Consider the following 22,943-nt stretch of genomic DNA (forward strand, 5'->3'; position numbering starts at 1 on the left):
ATTACTATTTGCCAACGTAGTTTCTTCTTACGTCATTCGCACGTCTGATCGAATTAACACATCACTACTTGTATCATCTTTTTTTTCTAATTTTGAAAATACATTCGGACCATCAGTAGCAGAAAAAACTTGGTATCAGAATAACGAATGTTTCCTAAACAAACACATTGAAAACGTGCCAAGGTTTCCAAAATGTTTGCATTTTTTCTTTAAATTGAGGATGACATTGAGCAACACCGTGATCACGATTCCTCGTATGTTTACAAGATACATGGGTACAGGTGTCGTTTATCATGGAAACTATGGAAATTATATAATCGCAAGCATCGTAGAGATCGAAAATACCGGAGTAAGGCTTAGCGCGAGCTTTCTTCCAAGCTTGCCTCAGGTCGTACGTGGTTCGCGTCTTCATATAGACACAAATCGAAATAAACGTGTATTCGAAGGGTGATCGATTTTCTCGTCTAGCAGTTTCACGTGTCGCCGATTTAAGCTTCGATTCCCGATACGCGCGCATCGGGAGCCGTGTCGTCTGCGAAACTGCGTAAAACGATGCCGACCCGAGGCGATCCGGCCAGTAGTGAGACGTTCCGTACCGAGAAACTTGGCCCCAGGTGCGTGTATTAATATGAATGACGAGATTCTTATGTTTACACGCGACTAATCTCTCCTGTATGACCGAGCCTGGTCATTTGACTATACTGCAACATCTTTCTAAATCGATTCTAATATTATCGCACCTTTTTTAAGACCGTTCCAATTAGAAGAGTAATTAAAAAGAAAAGCTGAGATATTCTTAAAAATTTCATGAATATTCATAAATTCAAAATCGCCATCCTCGAATTACAATTTTCCATGCAAATTAGATCTCCGTGGTGCTTGCGGAATTGATTTTAAATATTCATTAGACCAGCGAAATCCGAATGCGTACGAGAACCACCGTTTTACAAACTGATTAAGTAGGACACCTACTATGCTTTGGAAAGTTATTTGATTGAGTTATTTGGAACAATATTTTGATCGACATATTGAACAAAGGGGGATAACAATTTTGAACTCCTGTTTGGTTTGCACAAAGGTTAAACTGTTGCGAAATTTTAATGGAATTACGGCACAGTTCAGGCAAGGTAGAGGACGTCTACGGGCTCATTGTGTTTTACCTGAACTGTTAGAAAGAGGAGGACAGACTCTATGAACGGTCACCGCTATAAACTCTGCTTACATCACTAGAGACCTCGTCGCCGTGGCTTCGTTCATGTTGGTGTGTTCGGAATAAAGTCGCCGACCATCCTTCGCAATCTTTGTAAATGTCTTTTTCGCGGATACAGATAAGAAATCTAACTTCTTTTTTAACGGTTCGCCACGAATAAACGTTAATTAAAAATCGTTGAATTACGCTATTTATAAAAATCGAGTTAAATAAAAGTCTAATATTTAACAGCTTAATACTATAATTTTCTTAATATATTATGGATCTATTTTTATGAAATCAGGTTAACAACCTACAACAGTTGAGTAGAGTAAACGCATCGTTTATGATCATCAATGACAAGATATAAGAATAACTTGCAAAAGGTGTAAGGCATCTGGTGTGTGGTCACATTATAAACTTTCCAGACAGACTACCTGGAAATGAGCAATCGACGGGAAAATCCGGGTACAAAGGAAAAAGTGTTTCCCCTTCGTACATGCGTGGGAGTGCACTCTGACGATATAATTAAAGAGATTTAGTAAAATGGTAATTCGAAGTTGTATAACTAAAGTGCTTATTGTTTAATAATACTTTAATTAATATATTATATCAGACACATGCAATAAATAATAAAAATTAGTCTCTAAGAGAAACATTTCTCAGCATAGTCTTGGAAATAGAAAAAGGAAAGAGACGAAAAAAGAGGTCATAGAAAAGAAAGAAAGTATGTAAACTTACACTTTATGAGCTGTACAACTTCCGTATGCGTGGACTGCATTACATTCACGCCGTTAACCTGAAAATACCGATCATAGTTAAAAATAGTAAAAGGAGCGTAAATTACTGTGAATTTAAATTCACGGAAGATGTAAATATTTAAGTTGACAAGTTGATTTATTTAACCCGTGAAAATACAACGAATGTTTTGATTAAAAATTTATGTACGATTAATTATTGTTCTTTTTTATCGCGCGAAATGTTTTAACGTTATTTTGCAATAACATAAATTCATTATAAGCTCACCTTGATTATTTTGTCGCCCGCGTGAAGGCCAGCTCTCGCGGCTGCACCGCCTACAATGCATCATCATTGCCTTTTAACATCTTTTTTTCTCTTTTCTTTCACGAGACAATAGAAAAATATTCTAACAACTCCTATTTCATCAACACAAATTCCTCGTTATATACATTTTTTCTTTCGTTTTCTTCGAGTGCATACAAAATTTCAGACACCCTGACGTAACAAAAGATAGAAAAATAATATTATAACGTTCATAATTCTATTATTAACTGATTGGAGTGTCTGAGTCATAAGAGAGAAAAAAAAAAGAAAATCATTAACGAGAGAAAAGTTTCTAAACATCTAACTTATATAACAGATTGAAACATTCAAGGTACAAATAGCCTCGATAATAATACAATTTAAATATTGCAAAATAATCTTATTATATACCTATGGTCTTTTATACTTTTACTATTCTAAAATATCATATATTTAACACACTTACGGCCACCCAGATAACCGAACTTTTCACAATAACTTTCAAACTTTTCTTTTTGTTTTGAAAATTTATAATTTCTCTTCTTGATGAAAGCATCCATGATAGAATAATCTAATAAATAATTCAATATTTCCAATCCTTTCGGTCCGTCGTTTGATTACATTAATATTCAACGGTGTACAAAGCTATCAGCCGCAAAAGTGTTAAATGCATTGAAACTTATATAAGACACCGTGGTACCTTCTCAAACGATCAAACGAACGAAACAGACGGTATTCCGGTTCGTTTCGTCGAATGCTATCCTTGTACGCTCAATTGCACCGTGTTTTATCAATTCTGCGAAAAATGATTTTAAAATCGCGATTAACACGATAACACGCACCTTCCTTCACCGACTGAACGTAGACGGGGTTGTCGCCAGAGACTTTCATCCCGTATCCTGCCTCGTCTTTGTAGACGACGAGGGTGGCAACGGGTGCTGGTTCAACGGTTCCACCCCCGGCGGCACCCCCGCCGCCCCCGACGCTGCGCCGCAACGCCGCCGTTCCATTCATCCCTTCTTCGATCTCCGCCTGGCCTCCCCTCACCTCTGCCACCGCTGCAGCACGACTCTATCACCTAAAAGCAAAACGTAACAACGTTAATAATAAATACAATCTTCAAGATGATAGATAGGACATTGGATTGTTCATTATCGAAACGGTAAAAACGGCAGAGACAAAAAGTGACGATACGCGGTATTTACGGAAATGATATAGTCGGCGAAAATATTGTTTACAATTGGTTTTTCCGTTTTTAGAAGTTTACAGAGAAGAGTAAAATTAACGATGTTTAAAAAATTTCATTTTACATCTTTGTTAATAAGTGGTCCCGTATTTATGTTGCGAATCGCCTAACGCGATCACCTTGATTATCTCGGTTATTTGGAAAGGTATAAAAAAGTTATATCAACCGTAACATAGCAGTAAGAATTTTTTTTCTCGACGGAGGATCCTCGCTAAATCTTCGAATTCAGCTAGATCTCATCTACTTTTTTGTCTTACCTACTTGTTATTATGATTAAATATTATACTTTCATTAATTTTATGTCACCGATGGTTTAGTGAAAAAGTTTAGCAGAGGGTGGGCGATAAAAAAGTTTTGGAAAATTCGGTTATTCGGTACACCCGACGACGCACCGTGTGCGTCATATAAATATAATTTTTTTATTATCAATTATTTGTCAAAACGCAACGATAAAAATAACGTTACGTGGAAATAAAATCAAAAGAAAAGTATATGAAAATTAAAATTGATTAGTGACTTGAAAGGATAATAAAAAATAAAGTTAAAAATTATAATTCATGTACTTTCTAATTATATCAACTTTCTTTTAGTAGGGTAATCGAATGCATCGAACAAAATTAATTGATATTTCTGTTCTCTTATTTCGCGTTACTTTCTATACTTTACACGTGCTAAAAGTAGAGTAAAATGATCGAATTATTGAAATTTAAGGATTCGTAGAATCGCGAGAGCAGCGGTAAACGGTCAATTTAAGAGGCTAAAAATATTCTGCTAAATCTACAATTTCAACTAAATTCTTCCCTGCAAATGTTGCATAATCGTTCAATGATTCATGGTTTCTTAATCTTTAACTGAAAACATTACAGTTGGTCGATACGATAACAGACGAATTAAGATTATTGTGTTTATAAAACATTATTTGATTTAATAGAATCTAATGTACTGTTGCCGTTACCAGATATAATGAAATTAGGAAAATTACGCGAAACAAACAATTTAATTATCTAACAAAAATTGATCACTGTCTCTCGATTGAAGCAACCGTTGCGCTTTGACGAATAATTACTTCTTAACGAATACAGGATGTTTGATCATTCACCGCATACGAAGTTAATAAATAATCATGCCCCCTTATCAACGGGATTATGTCTGTCGTAGCTGTTTACTTTCACAAGCTTATAATCAAGTATATTTCACGTACGCGTTTAATTAGTATTTATTGCCATAATGGGTACCAACAATTTTGCGTTTTACATATGTGTTCGTTGGTTTTAACATTGACGATTACACGTTTCATGGAATCTGTGACTCTTGCCATTTTAAGTTTCTTTTTATACCTAATGAAAATAGTATCCTGTAACATTACAATTTGTTATAATTACAATTAATAATAGATTTAAAACTATGTGAATAAATTTATTAGAATATTTGTAATTCGTAAGAATCAACTAATTAGCAAGAATTCCTCCTAAAATATAAAATTAATTTTTATTTTTCTCTTTAAAAAAAAATCTCTTAATGATATCGAGCAATATTCAAGAGTGTACTAGTTACTTCTAAAATAGCATAAGACTGGCCTACTAGATGCATATTTAACCCTTATCCGACTGAAATATTTTAAGAACACATCCTACTGAAATCTGTCTAGCGAATATAAGTAAATTCAACGTTTCTGCACTTGTATAATACATTTTTCATAAACATATTTCCGATCCTTCATTCGTTACACGGATGTGTACCATAATTTTTTCATCGCATCCGCTGTGTACCGTTTTACATTTCAATTATTTATGTCCGACTTAATTAATAGAGTTAATTGCTGAATCCTTTGCATCCTAAACGAAGAATCATAGTATTCTAATAACGCAAAACGTTCCTTTTGTGACATTAAAAATTAAATATAATTTTCAATTATTATTTAGTAATGGTGTCAAATTTTAATAACAATGAAAATTTCTTCCAAGTATATGTACGTACCAAACGGTAAAATATTGCTGAAAATTAAATGATAATTAATTCTGTATAAGTGGTGCACCGTAATACGATCGCGTACAGAGTTAATGCACTCGGTGCCCAGTTTTATCAAGGACGAGAAAATTTCAACACGATTTTATTCTTATTCTATCATTTAAATAATGTAAATTACAATTTAAGTGATTTAAAAAAAAAAATCAATTACCTTAAAAAGGCTTTATCTAGATATATTTCTCATTATTTATTTACACTGAGTATTATTTTAAAAAATGTGTAATATCATATATAATAAAAAAATATTTTTAAATTGAGCGCGGCATAATGTGCGGATAAGGTTATGTTTCCTAAATACCCCACGCACTTCTCCTAATAAAAAACAAATTGTTGAGTTTTTATATTTTTATCTTCTCGTTTTATGTTTTCTCGTAATTAACAAATGTAACGCGGAGTGGAAATTATTGATCCTGTTTAAAATTTGTTGAAAACAATAGCTTACCGTAAGGTTGGTTTAGTATTTCGGTGGTAACTTCGATATCGCATTCGTGATTTACATGGTTCGTGTCAGACGTGAGTCGAATGCTCTCACGGCGAATTTTGAACGAATCGTGCGCAGTAATGATATTCCGATCAATTTTCTTGATTATTATTGCATTCAAAACAATCTCAAGATTATTAATTTATCATGCTACACTTTTGCAACAATATTGCACCGTGATAAATAAAATACCGCAAACAATTGACATTTGTGTTTGAAGTATTCGAGTTAATCTTAAGTATAGATTACTGTCAAGTAAATTTATTGAAATTATTTTTTTTTTTAGATCATATAATTATCCAAAAGTATTATGCTAGACAAGTAATAAGAGATTATTCTCTAACTTATTAATAAACTAAAGTTCTCAATTTACAAAACTGTAAATTTTAGAGAAATTAAATTATGATGAATTACCCTTCAGCTAATAATACCTCATGATAAAATTTCATTACCAATGTTACTGCCATGTTTAGTATACTTATTCTCTGACTTGAATCGAACTATTTTTTATGTTAAATGTAATAAACAATCTATTTTTGATATAAATAATGATTATTTGAAAGAGATATTAAAATGTAGGACTTTATTTATACCATTCATAAGAGTCTCATAAATTATTGGATAATATACAATTAAGTACATTCAATTCGAAGAAAATATAAAACAACGCGTGACAGCGATTAAAATTCATAGAATATGTCAAAGAGAAACTGAGAAACCATACATGACATCATGTTATTTAATATAACAGGTTAATAGGTCAGGTACTTATTAGATATTTTAAGCATAAAATTACAGAAAAGACAATCGTGAAAAAAAGAAAATACACAGATGAAAGGTTTGAAGAATGACTCGCGAATAGGCGTTCCAAAGAGGATAGAGTAAATACATACCTTTCATTTAATCTATTTCGTAGTTTAACGAATCTTCTACAAAACACCAGTGATGAAGTAGAAGCGCAATAACGCGAGATATCACTTCACCTTGGCACTATATTCCACGAGAATTATATCACAATTGTCATAATAAAAGAACACATATGAACATGGCTGGTGACGGGTAATTATTCTGCCTCTAGCACTTTCACGGCACATTTTGATGTCTCCTGATAATACATGATAAGAAAACAATTCCGTAAAAAAAGAAAGACCTCTTCTCTACTAGTTATGCAAACATGCATGCACCATACGTGGATATGAAGGCACTGATTTTTTTATAAAATGCACATTCGATAAAACGAAAATACACTACTAACAAGTGTCAGCCATCTTGTATTGGAGCCAAGCACAACCCAACATCCCATAGTGCATCACGACAGCTGCAGGAGTTCGTACCGAGATTTTAGAGAAGAAATCAGCTTCTTGTGATTGGCGGATGATTTAAATACGCCTTTCCCATTGGATAGAACTCTATTAGTGAATTTTCTTCTGTTTTGGGATGATTTTTTAAAAATACGCTCAATACAATTTTTAATCAATCATTTAATATTCTAAAATTTTACTGCATGTATAGTTGTATAAAATCGTTAAAAAAGATCATTGTATGAAATCATGATAATTGTTATCTCTATTTTGTATCACTAATCATACAGATTCGTATTTGAATTTGAAATTCACATTCATATTTTGTACTTATATATTTTTTTTAATAAATGAACTAAAACTACAGAATTGTTTTTACAAAACAGAGATAATAAAATATACAATATCACACAGTTTTTCCTTTTATTTGTTTTAAATACACCAAACTTTCTATTTGCTTACATTAAATATTATTAATAAGTAGATATAGTGGGTAGTATAACAATTACATGAGATCAATACAAAAAATTGTGCAAAGATATAATGAGTAATATAATAATTAAAAATATACTAGGTTCAATACATTTTGACCTACTTAAAAACGGATAAAAAAAGTCGTATGGTAAGGTAAGATCTAAATTAGGACTCCCTGCAAAATAGTATTTGGACGGCTTCGATACGTCATGAAATGTAACGTAATTAATAACATCTACTTTTAACATATCTGTACAGTTTTCAGTCATACACTTTGACCAGAATACATCAGATTCTTCTGAAAAAGTAATACCTACTCCTAATATATTATAATTGGTCAGAGTTTTTGGTTTTGCTAAAGCAGAGTACAAAATATCTAAACGTGTAGATGTTATTAATCCTGAACAGTATAATCGACCATTAATTAATTGTCCCGTGACAATATTCTGAGGTATCCTATCAAGTAATATTTGTGCCCAATCAGCAGTATTATTGCTGGAAAAGTTACCTGACTTAGAAATATAAATACTATATTGATTTATTTGAGTGACATTAAGTAAAGAATCCTTCAATGCGAAAAACATTATACGATTTTGTAACTCTATACAAGACGCTGTACTGAAATTATTAGTTTGTAAAGATGCAGAACATTTTAGTTTAACATCTTCCCCAAAAGCAAGAACATATCTGTTGACATCATTACATTCGCCATGCCTTGTAGCTATGGGCAATGTAAAATAACCATTAGTTTTATTAAAATTAATATATCTGCTTTCCACGTTATTAGTCTTATTTATTTTTAAAACACCACTAATTAATGGTTTTCCAAAAATATAACCGGGATTACCGCTCAGAGAGAAAATTTTCTCTTTATCTACGTCTGCCCATTCATAACTTACTTCGAACTGTTGATAGAAACTTCGAGAAACATTTCCTATATTAAAATATACATTAAAACTATTAATTCCCATGGAACCATTGTGAATAATTAAATACTTTACACCTGTTACAATATTGTAACATATTCCATTAGAACAAGATCCTAATATAGTATCATTATTGCATGTTTTCCAAGAATATTTACAATAGTAATTATTTACAGATAAGCACACGTTTCTGGGGCAACTCTGTAAATAATAATTTTAAATATTATTATATGTATGTAGTACACGAAAACATATAAATTTTATAAATACCTCATTTGATATCTTAATGTAAGTTTCATTTAATAAATGAGGAGATATAATAACAGTAAAATTATTAAATGCTGCAGGAAATAGAAATTCGTTTGTATTAATTAATTCAGTTTGCAAGCACTGTTCTTTCCATTCACGAAGATATTTTACAGTTTTCTTAAATGAACATAACTCAGTAAATCCAGATTGCAGTATTTCTAAATTGAATTACAAACAAATTATTAACATATTGATAATTACAATTATAATATCCAGAATAATACCTACCTAAAGGTTGAACATAATTGCTCTGTATTTTCCATATAATGTCATCATCTTTATAGAGACTAGGATTGTTATATTCAGGTACATATAATTGGTCTTTCCATCTCCATGTCAGTCTATTTGGATTTATAGCTTCTTTTAAATCTTTGTTTGTTTTTATATTCTGCATAAAGTGAAAAATTTAGTAAGACATGAATTATAAAAATTGAGTAACAATTATTAAATATAAACTACCAAATCATTATTAATGCTATATGTTGGTGGAAGATTGTCATATAAAATGCAAAACAGATTGTTTGCCAGTTTCTCAAGTATAAATGGAGTGTTATTTCGTTCTATAAAATTTCTGTGATAACAATAACGTTTGTCATATAATTCTGCTGCATGATTTTCACAATGTGAAAAAGTTGTTAAATGGAATTCGTTACAATCTTTATCACAGCAGCAATTAATGTTGCAAGATGACACCTATTTTAAAATGAAGATATTAAATTATAATAGTAATAATTATTAAAATTTCATGAAAAATATAAACTCACTGTTAAATCACATTCACATATAGTTGACTGTACTTTATGTATAGTATGATTTTTTATTTTATCATTGTATTTAATTTTGTGAGATTTTTGTATAGATGATATGTTAAGCTTTGTAGTTTGTATTGGATATACAGAACTACTTGTAGTGGTACTTGTATTAACACTAGTTGTATTATAAATGCTATCAATTGGGGTGCTTAATGTTTCTTGTGAAATATCTTTTTCTGTTAATTCATCACATTCTGTTTCATTTGCACATGTAAATATTTCTTCAAGTTTTTTTGTATATGTTAATTGATTAAGCATAAGATAAAAAAACGTTAATATAAATATGTTTGTAAACATTTCTGTAGTCTTACATAAAGTTCATTTTAAATATACATATTAATATTCTTTGGCAATATAATATGCATTTATAAATGACATCCATATTTCTCAAAATTTTTTGTAAGTATATGTAATTCAATTTTAACTGTACCCATGCTTTCTGTAAGCAGTTCAAATCTATCCAAGCAATTAACTAAAACATTTGGAGATTTTAGTTGTAAAGTTATTCCCAAAAATTTATCTTTTAATCTGTCCTTCCAATTACCTGCACACATACAAATAATAACATAATATTAAATTAAATACTTTTCAGGAAATGTTCAACCTACCAATTGGTTTCCATGTATGACATTCTATAAAATGTAATCCAGGGGATAATGGAATGTTACAACTTCCATAAGCCCCAAATAATATTCTTTCATGTTCATCTCTAAAAAATATTTGCAGTAAAAGCTTTGGTGAATTTTGAAGGGTCTGAGTTGTATAATGTAAATCTATGGGATGATCCCAAACTGGTTCATTAATATATAAGTCACAGCTTTCTTGAGTTTGCCCTTCTTCGCAACCATTTAAAACTTTCCATCCATTACCTACAAAAATAAATGTAATCAGTATCATGTGAAAAACAGGTAATTAATATTTTATATGATAACAGTCATATTACCAGCATGAAAGCTCCACTTGCATAAAAGTTGTGATTGTTTAAAATTTTTAGCAGACAAAATCCTACCAATTATATGCAATTCGGCCATTCCATATAATTATATCATTTCATTGATATAATTATGCATCAACAAACCTAGCAAGCAAGATGCAATAAGCTTTGGTTTACAAATGCATTAGGTTCGTTTAACAATGCAGGAGAATGCATTGCGTACGCCCTCTTGTGAAATTTCAATAAAAGTCTACATGTCAAAGTTTAATGTAACAGTTTTTAATATTGTGACTGCAATGTTGTGAATACATCATTCCTAATTTTATGCTTGAAGTATTTAAATAATTCAATAAATATTCAAAATTTCGTTTTGCTACAAACTTTTCTCGTAGAGATTTTAGAAGTTTAACAGATTTTATTGCATATTTATTTCATTTATTTTATGCTTTATTAGAGTTTATACACGCATCGTTGTTTTATACAACAGAAAATTGTGAGAAAACTGTTATAACATCATCTTGAAAAGTAATCTGATGATTAATATATTCAATTATTGATTTAGCAGTCGAATCGAGCCGAATGTTAAGTGCTCCACAGGTTATATTCCTTAGGAAACATTTAATGTCAACTACTGTTACTTCATTTCAATAAATATTTATTTTTTATTATAAATATTTATAATGGAAACTAAACCAAAAAGTGAACATTTGCTAGAATTGAAAGGTAATAAAAATGATTCTTACATAATTTTAAATTTAATTAGAGAAATAATCAATGATTATTTAAATATTGACATTGATGACAGTTATATTTTGATTTTGCTTTTATCTTTTAGTGATGAGATTAACAAGACCCACACTTGCAAGTCCAGTAGTTGTTACATGTGATTCAACAGACCTTCCTGGCAATACATTAAATAATGAGCTTAAAAATGATTGTACTGCTTTACAAGGAATGGAAACTCTTGCAGTAGGACAGTTTATGGTATTACCACAAAGTTTTGGGTATGTATATGTAAATAGATATCAACAATTTCACATTAAAATTGTGTGTATATTTCTTCCCAGGAATATTTATTTAGGTGAAATATTTTCAAGTTATCTTTGTGTACATAATGGAAGTAATCAGTTAGTAAAAAATGTAACTGTTAAAGTAAGTAATATCTTTTTATGTTTTTAATATACAAAGAAACTTTGTATATGTGTAAGTTATCATTCATTCTTAATAACATTTCATAGGCAGATTTACAAACAAGTACTCAAATTATTCCTCTTTGTGGTAGTAATGGAGAAATGAAAGATTTAGCACCTGATAATACAGTTGATGAAGTAATACATCACGAAGTAAAAGAAATAGGAACACATATGTAAGAATATACAATTAAAGAATATTATAATGTATGTTTATTATGCAGTGATCCCCTTTTTCAGACTAGTATGTGAAGTAACTTATACGTCTACAAATTTAGGAGGCATATCTCAATCGTTTAGAAAATATTTTAAATTTCAAGTAGTTAAGCCATTAGATGTAAAAACAAAGTTTTATAATGCAGAGGTAATATTTTTGTAATAATTAACCTTGTATAAAAAATTGTGTATTAGAGAGATTTATTAAGATAAAATTTTTGTTTAAAGTCAGATGAAGTATATTTAGAAGTTGAAATACAAAATCTCACAGCAGGGCCAATATGTTTAGAGAAAGTTTCACTTGAGTCATCTCATTTATTTAGTGGTAAGTGCATTATGCATTACTTTAAATAATCCGATTTTGAGCTCACGTGTGATCATTACAATCATTTCAGTATCAACATTAAATACAAATGAAAAAGGTGAATCCATTTATGGATTAGTTAATTTATTAGATACCGATTGCAGTAGACAATATTTATATTGCTTAAAACCGCAGTTAAGTTTATTGAAAGATCCGAAAATGATGCATAATGCAACAAACATTGGTAAATTTGATATTGTGTGGAGGAGTAACTTAGGAGAAAGAGGAAGATTACAAACAAGTCAATTACAAAGAACGGTTTGTTAAATTGTGTTATTTCACCTATAATTAATTAATCGATTCGTCTAAATATTTTATATTCGTTTTAGGCGCCTGAATACGGCGATATAAGAGTTACTATGAAAGATATTCCTTTAACAGTTTATCTTGAACAATCAGTTAATTTTAATTGTCACATCATTAATACGTCGTAAGTATTAATCATTATTTCTATAGCCCATAATTGGGAAATTTGACAAATTATTAAACTTTATCGTTTTTACTAGGGAAAGAAGTATGGATTTAATGTTGAGCTTGGAATCGAATGAATCTATAGCATGGTGTGGAATATCTAACACAACAATAGGAACATTAAAACCTGGAGTATCAATAGATATTCCTTTATGCTTAATTCCATTACGTAGCGGTATCATTGTAAGTACTTTTAATGATATAGGCATTTAAAAGATAATAGTATACTATTTAACATCATTATGTGTAATATTTTAGATCATTTCAGGATTAAAATTAGTAGATACATTTTTAAAGAGGGTGTATGATTACGACGGTTTAACGCAAATATTTGTCAGTCAAAAAGACTAATTTGTTGTTTTATAAATTAATAAAAATATATTTATTAAACTGCAGCATTTTCCTCCCAAATAGACCAAATATTTATTAATACATCAAATGATATTAATATGAACAAAATAATATTAAATGGATTATTTTTAGAAAATAAATTCTTTAGAAGTACTCATCTATTGTGGATGTTTTTTCGGTTTCACTTACTGCTCCCACTGCGCACGCAAGTAACGTTTGAACATCTTGCGGTTCGTTTCCACCAAAAATATAGCCGTTAGCTTTATCCACAGCATTTTTTACTTGCAATAATAAAGCTTGATTAGAAATATCTAATGGTATAAAGCTGACAAGACTGTAGTCTTCTATTAATGACACAAAAGCTGCATTCAATTTTTTATGCCTAAAGTGCAAAACGTGTAATACATAAGTTTCCATACTTTGAACATTTCTAAATATTTATTGTAAGATTTAAAACTTACTTTGATGTAAATGGATTTTCGTCCAGTTTGTCCAACAAGTATTTTAAGTCGAGTACTTCAGTATAAAAATCTATATTAAAATCTAGACACTGACTGAACTTTTTCATTTCATCAAATTTTGTCATGACATTAACGTGAGGTAAGCCTAATTGCAGCATAGTAGTTGTACATAAAATTAATGAAGACAAATATTTACCTATAACCCAAAAAATTAATAATGGTACATGAACACATTTTAGTATATTATTTATACGAAAGAAATATAATAAATATAATTACCAGCATCACTGCAATAATGAGAGTCAACAAGATGTACACTGCATAACCTTACTAAATTTTGGGCTAATTTTTCAGCAATTATACTGACTGATTTGTGATGTGTGTATAATTCAACCTATTGAAAAACATTAAATTATAGCTTAAAAATATATAAATGTTTCATAATATATAATACATATGTACATGTACCTGCCCTGGACAATCAATAATAATATAATGATCTTTTAGATTTAAGATCTTTGTAATTAACCATTTTACATTAGCTTCTAAAAATTCCATACAGTAAACTAAAGCTCCATTTGGTCCAAGTCCATAATGTGACATTACTTCCTCATGCTTTATTAATTCAGATATATCAACTGTTGGTGTGTATTCCATATTCTCGTTTGCAGGATCTGATTATGTAAAAATGTTATAAAAATCATTAATACCAAAATTACTTATTAGTAAAACATTTATCAGTTATTTACCAATGTTGATAATAGCCACTTTTCTACCAAGTTTTTCCAAAAACTTGCTCATAACATGGCAATATGTTGTTTTTCCACTTCCTGGTGGACCAATTACTAATTGACCAAATATCAAACTCATATTTACACATTTGTTTTATAACAGTAATATTACTTTAATTCTTTTAGAGCATTAGCAATAGCTCTCAAAGTATCTGGTTCATAATTTTTTAAGGATAATGATATCAATAATGGTTTATCTAAATTAATCTGTTCTGCTATATAACGAGCAGCTGCCACAATTTCAATATCATCTCTTCCAAACAAAACCCTAAAATATTTGTTACATACTTGTTACATCAAATTAATATGGAATTAATATATTATAGGATGATTAGACAAATACTCACTTTGCAGAAAATATACTATTATTAAACTGATGAAACGAAGATCCTTTAGTTACTGCTATTAATGATCCAAACTTCTTGAAATGGGTTGCAATTATTAATACACGGTTACTGAAAAATATTAATGGACAAATGTCAGTAAATAATGTAAACCTATATTAAACATTATTTACTTACCTGTAAATCTTTAAGGCAATATCAGTGTGATGACCACAGTTAGTAATAATGGCACAAGCATGACTTTTCATATTTATTATATTATCTATATCAAAATTTATAAACGTTTAATGTTGACAAATCTAACCTCAATGATTTACTAAGTAAAACTTACTTATATCATATTTAAAAAGCGCTTAATACTTGTTACCGATTTTATTCAAAACAAACGTTGAATTTGTACAGATAGCTGTGTAATACACTATACACAACACAATTTTTATAGCGGATAATACAGTGTTATATTACAATAAACATTAATGTGGTACCATCTGGTGTATACAGTTAATACTATGGATTCTTCAATTTTTTTTTACAGTTACCATAAAAATAATAAAGTACTTATTTATACGTATAAATTATATGTATGTATACGGTTCTGTCCATCAGTGGCGGGATACTTTCCCAACTATACTCAACAGTAATTATAAAAGTAATAAAGAATTGGCAAAAATATAAAACAATGGTGCAAAGGCGAGGTACAGCTTTTTTCATTGTCTAAAATCTAACCTAGAATTTGAGGGTATTTAAAGAAAATATGTCATATAATAAACATTAATGATTTAATACTATATTTGCAATACTCGTTGAACTTATAATTTCAATCCAATAATCATCTGGATCTTTGATCATAGCATATCCTTTTAACCTAGTATTGTTTAGTTTCTTTACAAATGTAACATTTAATCTTTCAAATCTTTCACATGCTTTTTCAATATCAGGTACTGCAATTCCAATATGACCTGTGCATTAAAAAAGTATATTTTATTTCAATTATTATATTTGATATATTTTAATTATGTAATAGTTAAAATATATTACCAAATCCTTGAGGATTTGAATTTCCATTATGAAATTTGGTATCAGGATCAGTTTCTGTTCCCCAGTTACTATAAGGAAATGTTGATATTTCATACACTACTAATCTATAATAATATTAAACAATTCTTTATTATACATTAAATTGTAAACCTACTGAGCAAGTCCTATAGTAGCTCTACGGCTAAATGTCCATTCAATACTTTCTCTTTTATCAGTAGGTATTTCCTTAGGATTCTCATATCCCAAAAGATACCAAGAGAGTTTGGTTTCAGGAAAATCAATTTTCTGTAATAAATGCATACCGAGTACTTCGGTATAAAATGGTAATGATATTCTTGGATCTTTAATACGATACATTGTTTGTTGCACGAAGTAACCATTCGTTGCAGGATCAGGTTCTTTACACAGTTCACGTGTTTCACTATTTGTTAATCCTGTAGGTTCACCCATCTAAAAGAAATACAATGATATTTTACATAAATACTGCCATATAATTCATTAAGATTAAATTTCAATATAAATAACTTAACTTGAAGATAAAATACTGTTATTTTTCGTAAATGCCTTATTTTCATTTTTTTTTATATATATATATATATATATATATATAATATAAATAAATTGAAAATCTTTTCATAAAACTATAGTGCTAATAAATCGAAACACAAAAATTATTTAAATAATGTTATGTTTATATTGTATATGTTATGTTAAAACTAAATAGGTTAAATCACAAATGTGAGAAGTTGTCATGACAAAATCGTTGCATCAGTGGATGATAATTTATGAATATATAACAACACCTACACTATTGTATGATTATTACCTTGTAGAAAATAATAAATATAACAATCAACACTTTGTCACACCCTTCTAAGCGTAATCAGAATGTATGAAAGATTACACGATCTACTACTTCCATCTTCAAAAAGTGGAATATCTTTCATTGAGTACAGTATGATTGTGTAGGTATGTTGTGTTGTCTGCTTTACCTTGATGCCTTATCTGTCAAACTGGATAATTCAAGTAGTTGTTTAGATACAATTAATAAGAACAATTTCATTTAAATCATTAAGAACATGGCACATTGGTTTCATCGTAATGTATTAAAAGCAACAACAAACCAAAAATTTGAATTGAAAATAGCTAATCCAACTGATGCTACAAGAAAACTGTGCAGGTTAGCTATATTTATTAGATGTAATAAAACGCATTTTGTTCTTTGTGGGCTTAATTAATATTTTAAGTGTCTATATTATACTATACTATAAAATAAATGATTTTACTGTTAAAAATAATTATATGGTACCTGTAATTATTAATATTTTCCACAATACATTTATCTAACTTTCTTATCTTTCAGTGATTTAAAACTATCAAGAATTCGCCTTTTAGATGTAATAAAAAATCCAAATAATTCCAGCGATACCATAGAACCAGCTTTTCATAGCTATTTAAGTTTATTATATGGATTTATATGGGAGATAAATTCAGTAGCAGAACAAGATCAACATGTTGGCAGGCCAAATCCTAGTAAACTCAGAAATGTTCTTATATATAAGTGGACACAGACATTATTGGGAACAAACACTTAGTAATATATAATTTTTACATATGTTATTCTGCGAACAGGAATAAATATTGAGCATAATTTAAAATATCACTTTCATATTATAGTTCTAGTGCTGATTCTGTTTATGAAGCAGCTAATATGAGTGTAAATGTAGGACTTTGGTTTATGAAACATGCTGCAATGTTAGCTGCTAAAGATGAGTAAGTATAATCAATCTTGAATATATAAAATTAATGTTATAAAAAGTATAATACAATATAAATATAATTCAGCATAAATATGAACGAAGCAAAAGATGTACATACAATGCTAAGAAGGGCTGCAGGAATATTTACTTTTGTACAAACAGAATTTTTACCACAATTGGCAAATCCTCCACCATTAGGAAGTGATTTAGATCCACGAATATTAAATGCATACGTGAATCAGTGTACAGCAGAAGCACAAGAAGGTTTATTGCCTATATTTATAACATATAATTATTACTTTTCCTCATGGCTATTAATTTTCATGTACAATATATTACAGTGACTGTAGCAAGAGCAGTGGAACTAAAACATAATGCCAGTTTAATATCAGCTTTGGCTAATGAAACAAGTAAATTATTTCTGGATGCAGCTAATACATTACGTTCGTTTAAATCAGAAATAACAGGTCAATGGATTAAATATTTAGAATTTAAAGCAGCATTTTATCAATCTTATGTAAGTGAAATGTTGGAAATATTAATTATAAGAAATTAAATTATACTTTTCTTCGCTTATCTTTATAGGCTTATAATTATTGTGGCGAAAATTTATTGGCTATGGATAAATGTGGGGAAGCAATTAAAGCTTTACAAGAAAGTGAAGCTTGCTTAAAAAAGGCGAAAATATTATGTCAAGAGTATGGAAAAATAAATGGTCCGGCACCTAAAGTAAAGCCAGATGAACATGCTGTATTCAAAAGATTAGCCCCTATAGTAAAACTTACTCTCGACAAATGTAACAGAGAGAACGGTTTAATGTAAGTACTTTATACCTACACGTATTGTAATAGATTATTTAATTTCTATTTCTATTTTATAGTTACCATCATAAAATACCAGGAGAAATTCCAGTATTAGATACCAAAGCCACATTCGGTTTAGTGAGTCCTATCGATTTTCAAATGCAATCATATCATCCTGTATGGAATTTGGATGTATATAAAACATTATCAGGCTTAACTTCGGCAAAAGTTGAAAAAGAACAAAATTTACCTCCTGTCAAGGAGGATGAAATTCATCACAGCACTAAAGACCCCAAAAATGCAAGTGGTTGTATATTACAATAGGCTTCGCTAATGCAGTAAATTAAATTTACTACTTTTTTATTCGAATAATTTTAAATGTTACTATAACATTAAAAGCTTAATTTATTTAAAAGAAAAGTGTATATGTACAAATTAATCATTTAGTATTTAATTAGCATCTGAATATTTTTATTTATATATGGAGTACTATGCACAGATAGTATATATTTTTAATCAAGAACTACTGCAGCAATTAAATCACTGGTATAAGTGAAAACAGTTTTATATACATGTTTTTGTTTGTATATTTGTTAAAATTTTCTTTTCTTTTGTTAACAATGTGCAATACACATTAAAAAAATATTGTATATGTGATTTGTTGTGTTTAGTATTTGTACATTAACTGCTATAAAATTCAAATTGTCAGTCATGAGTTTTGTATTATTTGAATGTTACTATAAATCAGTATTTGAAAAGAAACATTCATTCTGCAATATATGTTTATTTATTGTAACTTATTTTACAATAAATATAATAATGAAAGATAATTTTAGGGAATATTCACATATTGAGGTGTGACTGTTTTTATATGAAATATTTGATACATCACATATATCTTTTTTCAACAAAGTATTTTGAGTATTCAAAGCAAATATTGTAAGCACCGTATAAAGAAATTTTATATCTACAAAAACTGTAGAGATTGATTGTATTATAGTTAATAAGCTTGCATAGTCACTGAAGCAGTGACTATCTGTAGTCACTGCTTGCTTTTTATTTACACACACCATAATTCAATCAGAGCTTCTAATTACACTTAAATTACATTTGATTATTGTTACTGATAATGTAACTATTATTAATTATATTAAATGTGAGTTTGAAAAGCGAAATTAAAAAGAAAAAACTTTACTTGTTTAAATATCCCGCCATTGTATTCAATATTGCATTCAACATACACATTCAAAAAACATTAAATCACCGTCAGACCTTTCGCTTGGCGATTACATAGTCGGAACTGGTCGGAACGGTATCAGCATTCCATTCTCGATTCATTCTGATTCATTCCAGTTGGTCGCTTTCAGTGATCACGTTCCCCAGTGCCGTTTCATACTAAAAATATGGCGTCTTAAGAATGTAGTACCTTTTATATCAATTGATTATTTTCACGATCTGCTGCAGTGTCAGTAACTGTGAAATCTGCTACATCTAATAGAATTCAAAATATTTTATATATTTATTAATACTGAATTCAAGTTCTTGTAAGTATATCCTGGAGATTACTTTTAAGTGTAGCAATGTAGTGAAAGTTGTTCGTGTCTTTGACCTAAATTCGGTTCTTTTTGTCCTTTAAACAGAATTACATTTGACACATTCCGAAATAGGGTAACTTTGTTACATAATAATAATCATTGATAAGATTCTATTGTAATCAATATACAGAACGTGAAGGAATTTAAATTGCTGTGATGACGGATACACGTGACGTAATACGAGTAGGATCTCGGCAAAGCCAGGTACATAAATGTACAAAACGTTTTCTTTTTTGACAGTATGTTTTTTGTCATATTCTTTGTTCTTATTTAATACTTTCATTTTTAGAAACTTATGTAATAATAATAACGGAAGCAATAACAATTAGATAAACATATTTTACTATTATTTTTTAAGGATACAGGAAGCAAAATATTTTATTCAAATTTAATTCGAAATATGATTATACGTATTTTATCCTGTTATCCAAATAGAAAATTCATATCATGAATAAATGATGTAATGCATGATTTGTAAAATGTTAGAAGTGGCATTTGTTGTTTTAAATGGTGCATTACTCAGCACTTTTTACTAGTGCTTGATACATTGAATATTTACATATGCAATATTCAATTTCCAACAAGCAGCAGTATTTTAGTTGATCTAATTATTTAACCATCATTTTGTAAAAGAATATGACAAAATTGTACATTTAATAAAAATGCAAAATTTACATTACATATCTGAAGTACTTGTAATTATTATTTCAGTTGGCTCTGATTCAAACAAATTATGTGATAAGATGTTTAAAAGAATATAATCCAGAAAATAAATTTGAAATAGGTAAGAAAAATTATAAATAAATTCTTTTTCCTGAAAAACGATTAATATTTCTTGCAAAACTTTTAATAAAATTTTACTAAATACGTATTAAATACTATAATTTGCAGTTACAATGAACACAAAGGGAGACAAGATCTTAGATAAATCTTTACCTAAAATTGGTGAGAAGTCTCTTTTTACAGAAGAGTTGGAACTTGCTTTAGAAGATGGCAATGTTGACTTTGTAGTACATTCATTAAAAGATTTACCAACATCATTACCAAAAGGAATGGTTCTAGGGGCAATATTAAAGTAAGCATAAAATTAAATTAACTACATATTAACATGCTATTCATGCTTTGTTATTCCAAAATGGATGATTACAGATTTAAAATTTAAATTTGCAATAAAATTATCATATTCATAAAAGAGATATATTGCATACATGAAATGCATATTACTTACGTAGAAACATTTTGACTATACTTTGTCAATTATAATATCTCTGTACATTAACATTGTACATATTTTATTTTGTATGATTTTAAATATGTTATATCTTTGTATTTGATATACAAATAAATTTTACCTCAATTCATCTATCTAATTCACAAGAAAAAAGAGCAACATAAAACTTGTATTAATTAAAATTTAAAATAAAATTTACAGACGCGAAGATCCGTGTGATGCAGTTGTTATGTCTAAAAAGTACAAAGACAAAACATTATCTACCTTACCAGAAGGTAGTGTTATTGGTACTAGTTCGTTACGCAGATCGGCTCAATTAGCTCGTAATATGCCACATTTAAAAGTGCAAAATATTCGTGGTAATTTAAATACTAGATTAAGAAAGCTGGACGATGAAAATGGACCTTTTGCAGCAATTATTTTGGCAGCTGCTGGTTTAAAAAGAATGAATTGGGAAAATAGAATAAGTCAGGTAATTTTTGTTGTAACTTTATATAAAATTGTTATTACCTTTTTTATTATTATTTATATCTATTTCCGGTATTTATAGTTATTAGAACCGGAAGGTACATTGTATGCTGTAGGGCAGGGTGCATTAGGAGTTGAATGTCGGGAAGCAGATTGGAAAATATTGTCCCTATTGGAACCATTGTACGATGTAGACACAACTTTAAGATGTGTATGTGAACGTTCGTTTCTAAAAACCTTGGGAGGTGGATGTTCAGCGCCAGTCGCTGTTTCCTCGACCTTAGAAGATAAGAATCTAACTATTACTGGTGCTGTATGGTCTTTAGATGGACAGAAACTTGTTAAAGATACCTTTAAAAGCAAACTTTATATACCAGATGATGATGGAGAACCTCCGAAGTAAGTAAACTTAGATGTGTTCGTTCCTAAAGTATTATTTTTCGGAAAATTAATAAAAATGTACATTTATTACATAACAGAAAATGTCCATATCGAGAACCGAAACTTTACTGCAGTGTTGTACCTGGTAAAGTAAGCAATATGAGTCTTACAGGTGCCGAACAACTTGGTAAAGATCTTGCAAAAAGTCTTATAGAAAAGAATGCTCTCGATATTATGGAAGAAGCTAGAAATGAAATTTTAACTGTTAAATAGAAGTGATGAATAGTACTGAAATATAAGGTTTTCTTGATGATGAAAACATTCTGAAAATGTATATAGTAAGATTTGATCAGTGTAAAAAGTACAAAATATTATGATGTGTAAAAAAAATCGATAATACCTTGTTGTACAGTTTGTTATAATTTAAGTGTTTACCGATTTTGTCATATCATTATTTCATAATTTTAGCAGTTACACACAAACAAATGTTGCCAATAGTAAAACCAGTTTAAGTGAAAGCTATACACTGCCGTATTTTCATTTTAAAATCATGTAAAATATTGTTGCATTGTTTGAATGATTGTGTAATATAGCATAAAGGTCATAAATATAATAGTGTTATAACTGAAGCTATTCCATATATGTACATGTTACTTTTTTTTAAACAAATATCATTATCAAGAAAACTGTTCTATATTGATACATAGTATTATGATGAAATATATTTAGAAAATA

The 22,943-nt window shown here is 29.3% G+C and overlaps 8 protein-coding genes across 14 annotated transcripts in view; 3 read left to right on the plus strand and 5 right to left on the minus strand.

The window, feature by feature from the left end:
* RhoGEF2 (Rho guanine nucleotide exchange factor 2) overlaps nt 1–7,278 on the minus strand; it is a 30,627-nt gene extending 23,349 nt beyond the window's left edge. For 3 of the 5 annotated variants that reach the window (XM_034316091.2, XM_034316089.2, XM_034316086.2), the window contains exons 1-4: nt 6,882–7,278; nt 3,076–3,311; nt 2,216–2,265; nt 1,931–1,988 (exon numbers count right to left, since the gene is read on the minus strand). In XM_034316091.2, coding sequence (XP_034171982.1) covers nt 1,931–1,988; nt 2,216–2,265; nt 3,076–3,247 — 280 coding nt within the window. In that variant the 5' untranslated portion in view covers nt 3,248–3,311; nt 6,882–7,278. Of the gene's footprint in view, nt 1–345; nt 562–1,930; nt 1,989–2,215; nt 2,266–3,075; nt 3,312–5,949; nt 6,068–6,881 lie in introns of those variants that run through there. The other 2 variants (XM_034316087.2, XM_034316090.2) reach the window with 2 other exon arrangements.
* Nucleotides 7,279–7,711: 433 nt separating this feature from the next.
* On the minus strand, nt 7,712–10,889 carry LOC117600091 (tectonic-3). Its single transcript, XM_076692776.1, has 8 exons — nt 10,754–10,889; nt 10,419–10,679; nt 10,182–10,354; nt 9,763–10,116; nt 9,458–9,691; nt 9,227–9,386; nt 8,960–9,156; nt 7,712–8,890 (listed from the first exon to the last, which is right to left on the minus strand). Exons 1-8 carry the CDS (start codon nt 10,839–10,841, stop codon nt 7,805–7,807), a joined length of 2,553 nt encoding a protein of 850 aa, XP_076548891.1. The 5' UTR covers nt 10,842–10,889; the 3' UTR covers nt 7,712–7,804.
* A 437-nt stretch (nt 10,890–11,326) lies between these two features.
* LOC117600507 (trafficking protein particle complex subunit 13) lies at nt 11,327–13,384 on the plus strand. Its single transcript, XM_034316047.2, has 10 exons — nt 11,327–11,467; nt 11,580–11,748; nt 11,812–11,896; nt 11,983–12,110; nt 12,175–12,298; nt 12,379–12,475; nt 12,546–12,772; nt 12,844–12,944; nt 13,021–13,168; nt 13,244–13,384. Exons 1-10 carry the CDS (start codon nt 11,425–11,427, stop codon nt 13,334–13,336), a joined length of 1,215 nt encoding a protein of 404 aa, XP_034171938.1. The 5' UTR covers nt 11,327–11,424; the 3' UTR covers nt 13,337–13,384.
* Nucleotides 13,385–13,480: 96 nt separating this feature from the next.
* Nucleotides 13,481–14,689, minus strand: LOC117600509 (GPN-loop GTPase 2). Its single transcript, XM_034316052.2, has 5 exons — nt 14,547–14,689; nt 14,266–14,471; nt 14,077–14,191; nt 13,798–13,993; nt 13,481–13,718 (listed from the first exon to the last, which is right to left on the minus strand). The coding sequence occupies exons 1-5, from the start codon at nt 14,665–14,667 to the stop codon at nt 13,481–13,483; spliced, it is 876 nt and encodes a 291-aa protein (XP_034171943.2). The 5' UTR covers nt 14,668–14,689.
* A 7-nt stretch (nt 14,690–14,696) lies between these two features.
* On the minus strand, nt 14,697–15,180 carry LOC117600512 (proteasome assembly chaperone 3-like). The gene is made up of 3 exons (XM_034316055.2): nt 15,110–15,180; nt 14,936–15,043; nt 14,697–14,856 (listed from the first exon to the last, which is right to left on the minus strand). The coding sequence occupies exons 1-3, from the start codon at nt 15,178–15,180 to the stop codon at nt 14,697–14,699; spliced, it is 339 nt and encodes a 112-aa protein (XP_034171946.2).
* Nucleotides 15,181–15,703: 523 nt separating this feature from the next.
* On the minus strand, nt 15,704–16,937 carry LOC117600510 (Glyoxalase 1). Of its 2 annotated transcripts, none has more exons than XM_034316053.2 (4): nt 16,797–16,937; nt 16,125–16,420; nt 15,971–16,038; nt 15,704–15,891 (listed from the first exon to the last, which is right to left on the minus strand). In XM_034316053.2, exons 2-4 carry the CDS (start codon nt 16,418–16,420, stop codon nt 15,704–15,706), a joined length of 552 nt encoding a protein of 183 aa, XP_034171944.1. In that variant the 5' UTR covers nt 16,797–16,937. The 2 variants fall into 2 exon arrangements, with proteins under 2 accessions (XP_034171944.1, XP_076548470.1); XM_076692355.1 differs by having other exon boundaries at nt 16,778–16,883.
* Nucleotides 16,938–17,009: 72 nt separating this feature from the next.
* LOC117600506 (BRO1 domain-containing protein BROX) lies at nt 17,010–18,871 on the plus strand. Its single transcript, XM_034316046.2, has 7 exons — nt 17,010–17,150; nt 17,334–17,564; nt 17,648–17,743; nt 17,816–17,994; nt 18,072–18,247; nt 18,316–18,548; nt 18,611–18,871. The coding sequence occupies exons 1-7, from the start codon at nt 17,050–17,052 to the stop codon at nt 18,855–18,857; spliced, it is 1,263 nt and encodes a 420-aa protein (XP_034171937.1). The 5' UTR covers nt 17,010–17,049; the 3' UTR covers nt 18,858–18,871.
* Nucleotides 18,872–19,819: 948 nt separating this feature from the next.
* l(3)02640 (porphobilinogen deaminase-like protein l(3)02640) lies at nt 19,820–22,909 on the plus strand. Of its 2 annotated transcripts, XM_034316049.2 has the most exons (7): nt 19,820–20,077; nt 20,174–20,332; nt 20,840–20,912; nt 21,020–21,203; nt 21,561–21,831; nt 21,910–22,226; nt 22,307–22,908. In XM_034316049.2, the coding sequence occupies exons 2-7, from the start codon at nt 20,285–20,287 to the stop codon at nt 22,479–22,481; spliced, it is 1,068 nt and encodes a 355-aa protein (XP_034171940.1). In that variant the 5' UTR covers nt 19,820–20,077; nt 20,174–20,284; the 3' UTR covers nt 22,482–22,908. The 2 variants fall into 2 exon arrangements, with proteins under 2 accessions (XP_034171940.1, XP_034171941.1); XM_034316050.2 differs by lacking the exon at nt 19,820–20,077 and having other exon boundaries at nt 20,185–20,342; nt 22,307–22,909.
* The last annotated feature ends 34 nt before the right edge of the window (nt 22,910–22,943 follow it).

Source organism: Osmia lignaria, chromosome 15 (assembly GCF_051020975.1).
Source record: "Osmia lignaria lignaria isolate PbOS001 chromosome 15, iyOsmLign1, whole genome shotgun sequence".
Lineage (NCBI taxonomy): Eukaryota > Metazoa > Arthropoda > Insecta > Hymenoptera > Megachilidae > Osmia > Osmia lignaria.